The sequence below is a fragment of the Podarcis bocagei genome (genome assembly GCF_964188305.1).
Source record: "Podarcis bocagei genome assembly, chromosome: 10".
In the NCBI taxonomy this organism is placed as follows: domain Eukaryota; kingdom Metazoa; phylum Chordata; class Lepidosauria; order Squamata; family Lacertidae; genus Podarcis; species Podarcis bocagei.
The window spans coordinates 51212960-51228865 of record NC_138135.1 but is presented as its reverse complement, the minus strand read 5'-3'; the positions used below and the strand labels follow the sequence as shown (position 1 = coordinate 51228865).

Here is a 15906-nt window from a genome sequence, read left to right as displayed (position 1 = left end):
CTGCACTTAGTTGTGCTCTGGCTTGGCTTCGTGTATAGGGGCGAGCTGTGGTTTTGTGCCCTGTGCCAGCCAGATCTGTGTAGGGATTGCAGGGGGGTGCAGCATCCGGAGGTGCCACTATGGTTTGGCTACTGGATGGTGTCTGTAATTTATCTGTGGAGAGGGTCTGGGTTTGGGTCTGGTGTGGTTGATTGGAGATGGCGTTCTGTGTGCCTCTGGTTCTGGTGTCGGTTTTTGTGGGGAGGGCTAATTTCCAGATGTCTGGCAGGCGGGACGTGTCGTCACGCTTGTTCATGTTGTGAGGGTGTTTCTCTATCTCGATGGCTTCCATGATTATTCTCTTGTGGTGATGTTCCATGTTAAAGAGCAATTTGGAATCTGCAAAATTAATTTCGTGTCCTGTTTCTTTCATGTGTTGGTAAAGAGAGGAAGTTTTTTCTTCTTTTTTGACGGCATTCTTGTGTTCTGCGATACGTGCATTTATTCGTCTGTTTGTTTGTCCAATGTACGTGGCTGGGCAGACTTTGCAGGGTATTTCATAGACCCCTTGGTTTTCTAACTGGATTTTATCTTTTGGGTTTCTGAGGATATTGGCTATTTTTTGGTTGGTGCAAAAGGCTGTTTTGATATTGTGATATTGATATTGTGACCAAGACACAGAAGAAAACAATGGCATGGCCCTCCTTCCTTATATCAAGGGCACTACAGATAAAATTAGCAAAATCCTCCATAAACACAATATCAAAACAGCCTTTTGCACCAACCAAAAAATAGCCAATATCCTCAGAAACCCAAAAGATAAAATCCAGTTAGAAAACCAAGGGGTCTATGAAATACCCTGCAAAGTCTGCCCAGCCACGTACATTGGACAAACAAACAGACGAATAAATGCACGTATCGCAGAACACAAGAATGCCGTCAAAAAAGAAGAAAAAACTTCCTCTCTTTACCAACACATGAAAGAAACAGGACACGAAATTAATTTTGCAGATTCCAAATTGCTCTTTAACATGGAACATCACCACAAGAGAATAATCATGGAAGCCATCGAGATAGAGAAACACCCTCACAACATGAACAAGCGTGACGACACGTCCCGCCTGCCAGACATCTGGAAATTAGCCCTCCCCACAAAAACCGACACCAGAACCAGAGGCACACAGAACGCCATCTCCAATCAACCACACCAGACCCAAACCCAGACCCTCTCCACAGATAAATTACAGACACCATCCAGTAGCCAAACCATAGTGGCACCTCCGGATGCTGCACCCCCCTGCAATCCCTACACAGATCTGGCTGGCACAGGGCACAAAACCACAGCTCGCCCCTATACACGAAGCCAAGCCAGAGCACAACTAAGTGCAGTACAGCCATCTTCTCAGAAAAACTCTTCACAAGCTCAAGAGGTCAAGACACGAAAGCTTTAGCAACTAATCCACACCTAATGACCCTCCTAAGTGGTACTCAGAATATCACTCAAGAAATCACTCAAGATATCCCTCAAGTAATTAATGAACAAAAGAAGAAAAGGCACACTAACCTGGGAACTTCCTCTCTGCCCAGAACGTTGGAGGCTATATACCACACCCCCTCAACAGTATTTATAGGAACTCAAACACTGAGATCCTGCTCTGTTCTAGTAACAAGAAGCCGAAAGCACCAGCCTGAAGATGACGAGTGAGACCTCGTCGAAACGTCGCCTAGACACCCCAACTCTTACACGGGAAGACACCCGAAGACACCAAAACCTGCATTCCTGTACCCGTGAAAATCTACGAAAGCATATATATACACACACACACACACACACACACACACACACACACACACACACGTATAGGATTTTCTCTTTAGCTTCTGTTAAAACAGATTTCCCTAGCTGAAGAGAAGCATCTTCCCTAGCAGATTTCCCTAGCTGAAGAGAAGCCTTCATCTTGTTTCAGTGTTGCCTTTTTCACTTGGTCCGTCAAAGACATATCTTGGAGAATAGCATGAACATCATGCCAGTGTCTGCAAAAAAAGAAAAATGGGGTTGATTAAAGAGACAGGCTGCTATGTAGCAGACACCACTTAACAAATAATAAAAATTGTTAAATGTGCAATTGCATTTGTGCATGGCCATTAAAGGCTTGATTACATGCTCGTAGCTACAATGTATTTGGATTTATATCCTTGGCATCTAGGCAAGAGGCTGTAGCATTATATTAGACTCTTAAAGTAAAAAGTAGGCACAGATTCCTTCGGGGTGGGTGGGTGGGGAGTCCACTTAGCAGAACATATGGAAATGGAGTGCATTTAAGTAATTTATTCGCTGGCTAACTTTAGCATTAGACTTGATATGGCAGGTAACATTTTCCATATTTTCTTATTTAGTGAAATATTACTGCGTCTGTAACCCTTTGTGTATCCCACCACCAAAGCTATATTTTATTATTGTGTTTAAAAGTGTGGGAAGACTCATTTAGCCTTTTGAAGGTGCTGTGTCGGAGGCCTATGTGATGGTTTTCCCAATGGAAGATTAATATGTTGACTGAGACCATATCTACATTATATACTTCAGGCACAATTGTAGCACTTTAATAGTCATGGTTTCCCTCAAGCAGCCTATACCACTGCCCAGAATCCTGGGCAACGTAGTTTGTTAAGGGTGTGGAGAATTGGAACCCCGTTTCCCCTCAGGGAGTTACAATTCCCAGAGTAGCTTAACCATCATTCCCTCTTCCTAGGGAACTATGGGAATTATATTTCTGTGACGGAATAGGGTTCTCTTAACAACTCCCAGCAGCTTCCACCAACTACAGTTCCCAGGATTCTTTGCTGGAAGCCATGACTGTTAAAGTGGTATAGGCTGCTTGAAATGAATGGTGCAGCTGCAACCTGACTAAGGAAGATGTTCTGACTAGATCTTGTCAGGTTCTGTAACAGGGGTGGGCGACCTGTCAAATTTCATATAGGGATGGTGGAGAAATTGGGGTCAGGGGAGGTCAAGAGTGAAAAAACTACCAAAAGGTTATTTCCACCCTTGAATAATATTGGGTTGTGTCCAATGTTAGTCATACTCAAAGGAGACCCATTGAAATTAATGGACATGTCCAACTTGGGTCCATTGACTTCGGTGGGTCTATTAACATGGCTGGATCCAGCTTATTTCTTGCTCAACGAGAGGCCAACATCTCAAAAGCTAGGTTGCCTTCCAATATTCTCGTGCTTGAAATCTTTTGACATATACTCTGAAGAAGAAGTCCTGGGGTTTAAGATGCCACTGATTCCTTATTAGCACAGCATTCAAGTAACAAGGAGAGAATATTTGACTAAAACATATCTTTATTGCCATACAGGATAGGCCTGCAAGTTAAAGATTGTCAAACTGAGACCTCCACAAACACTAGGTTACAGCATATTTTACTTAACTTCTCACACTGCAAATGCAAAGTTTGTTCTTTTATTGGGTTTTTTTTAATGAAAAGCTTCTACCTTGGACAACATACAGATAGATTTTCAGTAAAAACCAAATGCAGTGCTTGACATTTCACTTTATTGCAGAGTCGTTTTTAGCACTGGCTTTAAATGTTAGTCTGCTTTGGCTTCCTTTTTATTTCTTTTTCCTTTAAGGATGGTAATGTAGTACTTACAAAACTAAGACAGGTAAGATCCTGAAGGAACATATTTGGGGGTGGGGAAAATTCCCCCAAATGTATCTGACATCCCTTCAGTCTTGATCTTTAATACATGCATTCCATTTTTAAACCCTTCAAAACTATACAGTATATTGCTCATGTGAGAAACAATGGTTTAACATAGCAAAATCACAAAATCACAATGCATAACAGACTGAAATAAGTCTAGCAACTGAATTTCCTTAGAAATATGATTTATGACTATAGATTTTCACAATTTGTGGGTCTACACCACTGCATAAAAAGCCTTATCTCAACAGAATAGTACTACACTGGCCTATGTAGCTTCAGAGCTCATGAATGAAAATAGAATTATTTCATTTATGATTTATACCTTAGTGAAGCAGCATATAAAGAGATGCTGGACAGAGCAGTCTATTTCCAGTCTGTGTCAGTTTCACATATGTTCATTCATAAATCCCTTCCATCTGGTTTCCAGCTTAATTTGTGCATTTCCATCCCAAGCATATTAAAATGCATACTAGCCATACTGAGAGTTGACCCACTGAAATCAATGGGTAATTGGACTTGGTTGGTTCTCGCCATTTTATCACAACATGTACGTTATCTGAATGTTACAGTTATAAACATATTTTATCTTAAAATATGCAATTTTTTGCATATTGGTATATTTTTGATACATGAACTTCTGCAATTCAGAAAAGTATGAAATACAAAGAATAATTACATTTTTGACTATGAATTAATCATGGAGGTGCAAATGAGGTCAGTTTGGTGGCAAATGTTGAAAAAACAAAATTTTCTTTCATCCCTCCTAGAAAGAGAAATAGTCAATGTCTATGCAGATTAAAAATCTGGTTAATTTCTAAATGTATTCATATCCATGATATATAACATGCACATGTACCAGGTGCACATAGGTCCTGTTATCTGTCACTTTTTCTGCACAGCCACTTTCTCTGTGGAACCCCCATTTTGAAATAAAACAAAAGCAATTGTTAGGCAGAACTGCCAGTGGGGACACTGATCTAAAAAGACTCCAGTGTCCATGTGTGATTGCCAGCGCATGGGAATATCACGTCACATCCAGCCTAAAAAAAAGGGTTTCATCTGTTTAAAATGTGGATGGAATGCAGTATTGTTGACTGAGTCATTTGCCAGCCTATATTTCAAGTGGGAAACTTCAGCCCCAGGGGCCAAGACTTACCCAAGGCCTACAGCACATGCTTTGCACCTTCCGTGGGTAATTTTGCCTGGCTGGAATGTGTCCTTGGATGGGTGTAGAAACCTGCATACTACACAAAAGTAAAAACCCCACTTCTTGCCTTGCTCCCTTTTGTCTCTGGCCCCCATGATATTGGTGATATTCACCAATACCATGCATTTGCTCTATTATTTTCACTAACAGATGTGTTTGCACACTCACTTTACCCTAGCCTATGCATTTTTACGCATGTCACTCAGGTGGAGAGGTGTATCGCAAAATTCAGAGAAGTGGGAATTTCAAAGTGCCTGTGTTCTGGTTTTGCGAATTTATTTGTTTATTAAAATATTCATATGCTGCTGTTCTAGTCATACAAAAATACCACAGTGGTTTACAACAATTTTGTATCTGAAACCACACTTAAAAAACACACACACAAAAAAAAACATACAATAAAAATTAAAAATCCAGCTAACTATTATGGAAAGACAGGACAGAAAAGTTTTCAACATACTGTCTTGGAAAGTGCTGTTCAGACAGGTCCACCCTTAAACAGGGAACTGATTCCAAAATCCACCTGCCCCCATCCCTGCTCTTCAAATCCCAATTGCTGCCTTCATCTATAGTATACACTCTCCGCCAGCCCATGTTATGACAGCAGCTGAAGTAGGTGGCTTCACTCCACTGCACAGCAGGCCCAGCCCTGAATAGGTTATACATGGGCAGTTGGACCTTTCATGTTCACCTCTATAAGGATTAAAACTGGTCTGATTCAATAGAAGGCTGCTGCAAATGCACTGATGTGAATAACCAGGTTTCTCCATATTTTCTGAGCTGAGTGTGAAGTCTTCTGTCCCTCACAGGAAATGCTCCTGATTTCCATTGCATTTATGCTTTCAGAAAGTAATTTCTCTCCCCCCTCCCCCTGTATTTAGGCCCCATAAGCAGCGTCTTGGTGAACAAATATGGCAGCCGGCCAGTCATGATTGCAGGCGGGGTCCTGGCTTCATTTGGAATGATTAGCTCTTCATTCTGCAACAGTGTCCTAGAGCTTTATATCTGCATAGGTGTCATTGGAGGTAAGTATTAACCTGCTATCCCAGACAAAGCCCCTGGGTTTCAATTTTTTAAATGATAATTCAACTTGTGGTGCATGTTCTTTGCACCATTCTTACTGGGTCATGTGCAATTACAGCCCAGGCATTGATTAGCTCATGGCAGCACTTATTATAGTCATCAGTACTCCATTTTTCTACAGGTTCTTTTAGCCTTTAATCATGTCACCATACACAGCAAGGAATACAAATCCAACTGTACCCAAAATGCCCCAGTTGCTGTTTGCCATGTTATGAGTTTATTCACAGTGTGGTAGAGTTTTATGTGGAAATTCTGTAAGGTAGGAGCAAGCTCTAAATGCAGTGTTTCCAAAAAAAACGGGCTTCAGTTACAAGAGCCTGAGGATCGGGTTTGTATGATGTAACATCAGCAAAAGCCCTATTAATAGAATGCCCATTCTATTAAACTTCCATTCATATGCATGCAGCCAGCGGACAGTTTGCTGTTCAGCACCCACCCTAACAGAGCCTCTAGATGGCTTGTTTTCTAGGCTTAGTTATACTGCCTAAGGCTGGTGCACACATGGTGACTGCACACTCAAGCGATGGTCTGCCTTTGTGAATGAGAGACCACACACAGATCAAAAACGGCACACAGGATTGTTGTCTCTCAGACACAATACTTTTCACAACACGATGCTGTTACCAACCTACAGGCTGAAGTTGAGGCTGCAGTTTGTCATGTCCTGTCAATTCTTTCAGCCTTGAGTCACAAAGATGCAGCATGCTGACCTGGCTGTGCAAAGTTAACTGAAAGATGCATGGCTCAAGTTATGACAGGCAATCCTGTATGCTTTTTTTAAGAAATAAAAAAATCTGTAGCAGTAGCCATGCACTGAATAGACATGACAAGTGGACTTCTGAAGACAGAGACTGATTCAGGAACTAGCAGGCCATAATGATACTGGCCTGTGCTTGAGCAGCTTGGAATAGCTCCACCATTCCAGCCACCAGACTTACCGTATTTTTCTGTGTATAAGACGCCCCCATGTATAAGACGCCCCCTATTTTGGGGGACTAAATTTAAAGAAAATGAGGGGTGATGGCCCAAAGTTGTTGAGCTTTTTAAGGGGGGAATTGCACTCGTGCCATCACCCCAGCAGGGCCGTTGCCGGGGGTTGGCAAAGTGGGCAGCCGCTCCCCCCCCCACGCCCTGACGGGAAGCTCCCTAGGGCATGAGCCACCAACCAGCTGGCTGGCACGCACAGCTTCCCCTCTACACCACTGCAGGAAATGCTCCCTAGAGCACGCACCTCCCGCAGTGGCATGGGGGGGACTTGCGCTCCCGCCAACCAGCTGACTGTTGTGCACAGCTTTCCCTCCATGCCGCTGCGGGAGACACTGGAAGCCAGTGTGGTGTAGTGGTTAAGAGCGGTAGTCTCGTAATCTGGGGAACCGGGTTCGCGTCTCCGCTCCTCCACATGCAGCTGCTGGGTGACCTTGGGCCAGTCACACTTCTTTGAAGTCTCTCAGCCTCACTCACCTCACAGAGTGTTTGTTGTGAGGGAGGAAGGGAAAGGAGAATGTTAGCCACTTTGAGACTCCTTCGGGTAGTGATAAAGCAGGATATCAAATCCAAAACTCCTCCTCCCTAGAGCATGCGCCTCCCACAGTGGCATGTGGGGAATTTCATGCCCGCCAACCAGCTGGCTGGTGCATGCAGCTTCCCCTTCATGCCACTATCCAGCTTTTTGACATGATTTTTGAGTCAAAAAACCTCGTCTAATACACGTAAAAATATGGTAAATTCATTCACCTTATTCTCCCAATAGCTTTGTGTGGTAGGTCAGCCAAAGAGAAAGCAGGTCACTCCAAGCCATTCCAGCAAGTTTCATGACTATATGAAGATTTGAAGCCAGGTCTCTCCTGCTCAAATCAAACCCGCTAGCCGCTGTGCTACCGGTATGTGAGGACTTAGAATTAGGCTGTAGACTGAGAAAGAGTGTTATCCACATAGGATGAGTAACATCCATAGAGGAAAGACATCTTTGCTCAGCGAATATGACATGACTGCATTCAGGGCTACTCTTCCTTCTGGTCACCCAGCTGTAAGATTGCTAGAGGCAAATTGGCTGCCGGCGATGCCAGGCCTATTCCACTATATTCTTCCTAAAAGGTTCCCAGTCACAGCACCAAACAAGGAATCTGAAATGTTTGTGTGAGTCTCTCCTGCATGGGAAACCTCGGGACCCCGCAATGATGTGGGAGGGCGTCATTTTCTGTGTAACGGCCCATGTCCATTAAGCATTTTAAGCCTTATTTTTATGTGTACCTATTCAAACCTAAGTAAAGGATAAAGCTAAAGGCAGAGGATTTATCCTTCTAAACTCTTGCCGTTTTCGTAGAGAAGGTGACATTTAATAACTTCTGTGAAATGAACCAGGAGCAAATTGGATTATAGCTTAGTAAAATACAGAAACAGTGTGCTCAAGGTCTTGATATCATTGTTCCTCTGTCACTCCGTTGTCTGCAACATGAATCGTGCATTGCAGAGCTCTCGCTTTTATTGCACTGCAATTTGAGGGAAACGAGAGAAATTTTGTGTGGCATATCAGTGACATTAAAGCACATGGGAAGCAATGAATGCTCACGTTTATTTGCCAGCGCCAACAGCTTTTTAATATTTCTGGAGAATTACTAGCTGGCATTTTGGCTGTTTGTTGTTTATATGGGGTGCTTGGAAGGTGACAATTTGGTACTATTCTAGGGGAATGCTCTATTTTTCATGCTTGTGTGTCTCTGTGTGTGTGTTTTCTTTCTTCCTTTCTTTTAGGTTTGGGCTTGGCATTCAACTTGCAGCCAGCTTTGACAATGATTGGCAAGTATTTTTACAAAAAACGCCCCATTGCTAACGGACTGGCCATGGCTGGGAGTCCAGTGTTTCTAAGTACTCTGGCACCTCTCAATCAGTTTCTCTTCAATGCTTTTGGCTGGAAGGGAAGCTTCCTCATTTTGGGAGGGCTTCTTTTGAACTGTTGCGTGGCCGGGTCTCTTATGAGGCCCGTCGGACCCACACCAGCCCCTGCGGTCAAAAAAGACGTAGAAAAGGGGAAAGGAGATTCCGCCTTGCACAAGAACGACAAGAAGTCCGTTTGGCAAACCATCAACACATACTTAGATCTCTCCCTCTTCAAACACAGAGGGTTTCTGATTTATCTATCTGGAAACGTCATCATGTTCCTTGGCTTTTTTGCCCCCATTGTATTCTTAGCTCCTTATGCCAAGCACAAGGGGATCGATGAATATTCTGCTGCGTTCCTCCTCTCCATCCTGGCTTTTGTTGATATGTTTGCCAGGCCGTCCATGGGCTTGCTCGCAAACTCCAAATACATACGGCCCAAAATCCAATACTTCTTTAGCTTTGCCGTTTTGTACAATGGCATCTGCCACATCATGTGCCCGCTGGCCGAAGACTACACAGGCTTGGTTGTGTATGCAGTGTTTTTTGGACTTGCCTTCGGCATGGTGAGCAGTGTCCTTTTTGAGACCCTCATGGATTTGGTTGGTGCTAGCAGGTTTTCCAGCGCTGTAGGACTCGTCACCATTGTGGAGTGCTGCCCTGTTCTTTTAGGCCCTCCGTTGGGAGGTGAGTATATTGATGTTGGTCATGATAAGAAAATGGCAAGTATGCATTTGAACTGTTAAGAGACCTGCAACCAACAGCTTGGCTGGTTGGTGCAAGTCAATATATGAAATTTAACTCCGTGCCCACCTCATTCAGATTTATTTATAATTTTCCTGGCCCCACCCTTCTGGAATCTAATGTTTCCTTGTCCACACATTTCCTTCTGTCCTTAAATCCTGTGTGAAAACATTTTTTAAATTTCCTTTCTCCTTGGCCCTTTGGTTTCCTTCACCCACCCTCCCGCTTCCTTCCATGTTTCCATAAGTTCCCACCTCTCAATCAAGCAATCCATATCTTCTGGTCACCTGTCATCCCAATCAGATTTCTCCCCTCCCTCCATTCTCCAGTGGTTTCTTCAGACAGCACACAGTCTTATCGGACATGGTGAGCTTTTTCCACAGGCTCCCCTTTCCTTACCTTTCTCTCTTCCACACAGCATATGCAAAGATCCTTCCGTCTACCATTTCCTACTGTACCCTACAATATTATTGTTGGTATTACAGGTCTATCCTGCATTTCCACCATGAAGACCAAGGCAGTGTACATGCCTGGTTCCTGGGAATCACAAGTTCGGGGGATGCTGTTGTGGGCAATCCCACAAGATGCTGTTGTCCTTTAATGCAATGGTAGTCCTGTCTGAATTTCCTTTAATGGGTATAAGGAGGGAAGAGCAATGGATCACCAGATATTCTTATGGCTTTTATTAGGTGTGTAGACATTGATATAATTTTAATTTGCCCTGGTCTAAGTATAAAAAACCATTGAACAGAACACTGAATTATTGCAACTGAAATCAATCACTACCTTTAATTGCCATGCGAAAAGAGCTTTCTTCAATTAGAAACTGGCTACTCTAGCTCTCAGTATGCCACCTAGTGGTGTATTTACCTCCTGGGTTAGCAATGATCAGTCCTGCTTAGACTGCTAGTTTCTCATTGAAGATTCCCGAACTTATTTTGGCATATACGCTTTCAGAGTTTCTGCCCTTCTTCTCTTACACCCATCTTGCCATTTACTTTTATTTAATGGTGGCAAACACAGCATTACTTTCTGTTGAATCCCTTGACAGTCCATAGATAGGAAGGATCCCATCTCCCATTATATAGTTCACTTATTCTGAACTTTTTACACCAATGCACAGTCAAAAGGACAATTCATAGCAGCTCATAATCGATCAGCTGCATCTGTGTTGTTCTGGATTGGTCATTTTTCAGCAAACAGCACCTTTCCTAATATGAGTTATCTTCCTCGTTCACCGCATGCACACACACACCTCCAACCTTGCAGTTCTTGAAGTAAGAGCCTTACACCAGTGAAGCATTTCCAGAGAGGTAGTTATGTTAGCCTCTTGGAACAAAAGAGTCTTGGGACACCTAAAAATCTGTCAAAATTTATTCTAGTATCAGCTATTGTGTACTCAGGCTCACTTCATTAAATGCCTAATGTGAAATCCTAGTTAACAAGTATGCAAAGGAGAAAATTTGAGGTAAGAGTCAAATGGCAATGCAATGCAAAATTACAGTCAGTGATGAGCAGAGTTTAAATATATGTTAAATTTAACATATAAGAGCAGCAGGTTGATGATGATTGCCTTAACTCTTGAACCATTTGCAAGGAACAGTCAACGATAGCACTGAATTCCTGGCACTGTTGAGCTAAGTAACACTATTTCTACTTGCAAAAGTTGCATATGGACCTTCCTTTCTGTCTGCCATGAGAGAATGATTTGTTTCACCTTCAGTATTATTTGCAGGGATTCTCTTTTTATCTTCCAGGTTTGCTCGTGGACATAACGAAAGATTACAAATACATGTATTTTGTCTGCGGTGTCATTGTCATCGTTGCAAGCATCTGGCTATTTATTGGGAACGCGATCAACTACAGACTTTTGGCAAAGGAGAAGAGAGCGGAAGAGGAGAGGCAGAGAGCCCTCAAACATGCCGATTCCAAGGAAGTGGAGCCCTTGACCCACAAAGAGAGCGAAGAGACGGTCAGCAGATCGAGCAAACTGCCAGAAAACCCGTCAGAAAGAGAAACTAATATTTAATGCGCGCACACAAACAAAAAAGAGATGTGGTTCAAATACTCATATTTATAACTTCCATTAGAAGTATTTCTTCAAAGTACAGGCCAGGTTTTATAGAAATAATAATCAGTTGCAATTCTGAAGGGGGGGGAAGGAGTTTGCAGAACATAAAATAAAACCTGTCGCTTAGATCCCAATCCTGCCCCTTCCATGGAGAGAGAGAGAGAGAGAAGGTGCAGAAGGATTCACCGTAGAAGATCATAATTTCTCTCTCTCCCACTGTGCTGCCCCAGAAAAAGGTAACCATGGTGCATTTAGATTACCTGAAACTCTTGTATTTAGGGGGGTTGGGGGGAGCTCTTTAGAAGGGAATGCTTCAAAAAGTGGTAAGCTAGATCTGCTGCATTTTTGGGACCCCTCCTGCTCATTGGTATTCAAGCCTGGCCCTCGCAGTTTCGATGGCTGTAACATGGCCAACCACTCACAGCTAAACGAAGCCTTTCTGCACCTTGCCTGAAGCATCTAGCACCTTGAAGCTCCTCAGATGCAAAATCTGTATCCACCAGCAGTGCAGAAGTAGCACGGTGCAGCAAAGGCGTAGGTTATGCTGTAGTCCTCTGTGGATCCAGACCCCATTCTGTTCTCCGTACAGGGACGGAATAGGATTGAGGCATTATATTGTGTTTTGTTTTGGTGTCAAAAGTATTAGGTCTCCTGTTTTTAACTTGGTGTGAGTGAGTCCGTTCAAATGCTGACTCGAATCAGGGTAGAACTTGGACGGCAAGGTCTTCCAAAAAAACCAAACGATTCCTGCTACAAACATGTGTCTAATGCAAAAATAGGTGGTTGTCTAGGAATGGAAAACAAAGGTCTTAATCCTTCAGATATTGATCAATGCCTATTGACCTCTTCGCATGGTATGTTTTGGGCCAGAAGGAGGAAAGCATGTGAAAACATAATTTTAAAAATGAAAGGTTACTGTTAACAGCTACCTGAGCAAAAAGCGCACAAAGCAAATTACTCTTTCATAGGGAACTTTCAGTGGATCAAAAGCTGTTTTCTTTCTGATCAAATTTTACTATGTGGGTTTTCAAGGACAAACAAAATCAGATACAAGAACTGGTGGGTTTTATTGCTAAGCGCAATAGGTGTTTTAATTGTGGCAAATAAAGGGTCATTTCCCTCTGCTGTAATAGATTTGACACTGAAATATTTACAGCCTGATCCTAAGACTTGCAAAATAATACTTAGGATGGGTTGTGTCCAACTGCTGCATTGTTGCAATATCACAAATATGTAGATATGCTGGCACAGACGTTTAGGATCAGAGTATAACTTCTGAACAACACGTTGCCTTGTGCTCATCACTGTATTCCAGACATGTTTGAAATCTGTTTTACATTTGTAGTTGTCACTGCCACTTTACCCAGTTACCTCTGTTCTTGAGACTCTGGACTCAAAAGTGTATTTAGATAGACAAAACTGACCCCCGCTAACAAAATTCCTGCCAACTAGGAGTTAGGGTGAATCTACACTGGTTGGTTATAATGTTAAAAATACGTTATAAAAATGTGACACGAGAGGGTGCTGCAAAGAAGTGATCCATTGGCAATGGGAAATTGCATTGAGAGCTATGTAACTTTTTTATAGTGTTTAATAGCGTTTTTCCAGATCAGTGTAGATTCCAGCCTTAGTCCTTTACTACTGTAGACCATGTGTGCTCAGGCACTCATAGGGCTAACAGGGACCAGATAAAATAAATGTGGGAGCTGCATACAGCTTAGTTGACCATCCTGGATTTCTCCCTGCTGTCAATATCAGAGACAGTAAGCTTTTTTGTCTCTGTAGGTAGATCAAATTATTTGAAGGCCAAAGAAATCTTCTGGTGGTTATCAGTTCCTTATGGACCAACTTGGTCCAGAGATTCAAAGCTAGTCAGTTGTTTCAGCCCAGTGTCCACAGAAATGTACCTATTGATCATGCAGAACATTTCCCAATACTGATGAAATTGAAGTAGCACCAGATCAGGTCAAAGTAGTATGTATTCCAGCTGGTATGTTTGTCAGTCTTTGCAAAGAAGTCCTCAGCCTCATCCCAGCTGCATTTCTGAACTCAGTCTGGCCAATGCATCCCCTTCCATAAGCCCCTTTCAGGTCAACAGTGCATGTGGCCAGATCCTTCCGCCATTTCTAAGACCATGATGGCAATGCAAAGCAAGACTGTCAATGTTATGTTCGTGCAGAGTATGAGGTGAAACGTGTGTTATGCACTATAGCGGGGTCAAGCGTTATGTCCTGCAGAACACCACTTTAACTGTATTTCAGTCTTTCATCTTTAACAGGCATGACCAACCCCCAGGAGACTGCGATCTACTCCCAGTATAATTAAACTGGCAGTGATCTACCCACTGTCGTTGCCAAGAGTTGCTGAGGGTTTTTTAGGGGAGAATGGAGGATTCTACAGAGTTGTTTAGCTTTGGGGGTGGGGTCGCGATCGACCTGTATTGCCCCCACGATCAACTGGTAGATTGCAATCAACCGGTTGGACATGCCTGATCTATAAGGTCCTATAAAACCCAGTATTTGATCTGCATATAGATATGCTGTTATATTTTCCGTAGAAAATCAAAACGAGCCACCAATTTACAGTGTGCTCCCCACCCCCATTATGCCTGTAAAAGACAGCCATTCTTTCAAAGATGGACAAGATGAACTGTAATCCATGTGCTTCAGATACGCAATACAAGCTGCTTAAACCAAGAACCAAAAAAGTAGAGTGCCCTCTCCATTCTGTGCCCCTTTAGCATTGAGTTTAACCTTTCTGTCCAAGAGAGGGGTGGAACAAAGAGAAACTTGTTTTAGCTTCGTGGAAGCAACAGCACCCAACCCTGTTTTTAATATGGATCACACTCAGGGCCTGTTTGTTTCAGCCGGAACTTTCCAGAACTCAGTTATGGCACCTCTCAGGTGGTTGCCATTGCCATCCTAAGAGAATGAGGGAGGTGTTGATGGTGAGTTCTGGCACCTCTTTTTCTAGGAAAAAAGCGCTGGTCACACCCAAACATCAGTTCACAAATGTGGGGGGGGGGGGGGCTTTGAATGAATAGGCAGGATGGAGCAAAGGTGGTGGTGGGGGGTTGTCCTATGGTATAGCCCCTCTCCACCTGTAATCTGCTATACCAGCAACTTAATTGAACAGCAGACTATCCTACACATCCAATGAGACTTCTTTTTAAAGCAAGGATGGCTTCAGTCCCATACTAGGAAAATGTTCTTCATTATGACGGGTGGAACCAGGGTGAAGGGTTGTATATTGCAGGGGTCCTATTTGGGATTACAATGAATCTTGTACCACCATCCATGGACTCCCTATCAGTCATGAAAAGGCCAACCACTCTCAGAGCTGGCAGTCGTGTTTTTGTTTGACAGGAATATTTTCCCCAAAATGCAAAGCTTTATTTTCCCCCTGGTTGAGTGACTAGGAGTCACTCACTTACATAAGAAAAATTGTAGTGGTGTCTTCAAGGACATAATTGGGACGAGGGTTCAATTCGATCCTTGTTGACCCCAGATTCTGGGATGAGGGACCGGTTTCACCTCTCCACTCTGCTGTGCTGTAGGCCATTTATTTTATCCTATAGGACTCAATTACCAGCCTTTAAAAACCAAGCCAAACTTTATCTGCGTAGCCCAACCCTTCACCTATTTACATATATACCTTGGGTTCCTTTGCTTGATGTGACACATAAATATATATAGATGGTTGCCACTTTTTCCTCCATATTAAGCCATTATTCATAGTTAAGCACACATGGTATAAATTAAGTGCATTGCTGTTTAACATTACCTGCCTGCAAGGAAAATGGCAATTTGTGTTTTTTTTAATAAATAAAAAAACCACACACGAATCTCACAATGAATGTAGTTCAAGACAATGTTTGTTTAATATATGAGGAAGAGAAGGTGCAAAGCTCTTGGGTGGATATTTTAGAACAAATGTTTTAGAAGTGAAAATTCAGGGTTTGATTCATAAAATATGTATGCACTGTTTATGCAGCACTCCTTTCAGAAAAGTAGGAACGTTTTCAAATTCATTGAAGCTCTTTTTTTTATAACCTCTAAAAATTTGACTATTTGGCAGATTCTCAAGCATATTAAATATGCTAACACCTCAAGGGTTGTTTTTTTGTTTTAAAAAAGAAGGGAGAACAAGGTGACACATTTGCCCCCACTCTCTTCTTTGCATATCTTATTTGCTGTTTTGGAATAATTTCATTATGTTTGGTTTGCTTGTCT

General features: G+C 42.6%; 1 protein-coding gene across 6 annotated transcripts in view; it reads left to right on the top strand.

The window, feature by feature from the left end:
• The window catches only part of SLC16A7 (solute carrier family 16 member 7), a 104040-nt gene extending 88552 nt beyond the window's left edge, over positions 1-15488 (top strand). For all 6 annotated transcript variants that reach the window (XM_081211709.1, XM_081211710.1, XM_081211711.1 and 3 more), the window contains 3 exons: positions 5781-5924; positions 8734-9546; positions 11361-15488. In XM_081211709.1, the coding sequence (XP_081067835.1) occupies positions 5781-5924; positions 8734-9546; positions 11361-11632 (1229 nt within the window). In that variant the 3' untranslated portion in view covers positions 11633-15488. The remainder of the gene's footprint in view (positions 1-5780; positions 5925-8733; positions 9547-11360) is intronic.
• The last annotated feature ends 418 nt before the right edge of the window (positions 15489-15906 follow it).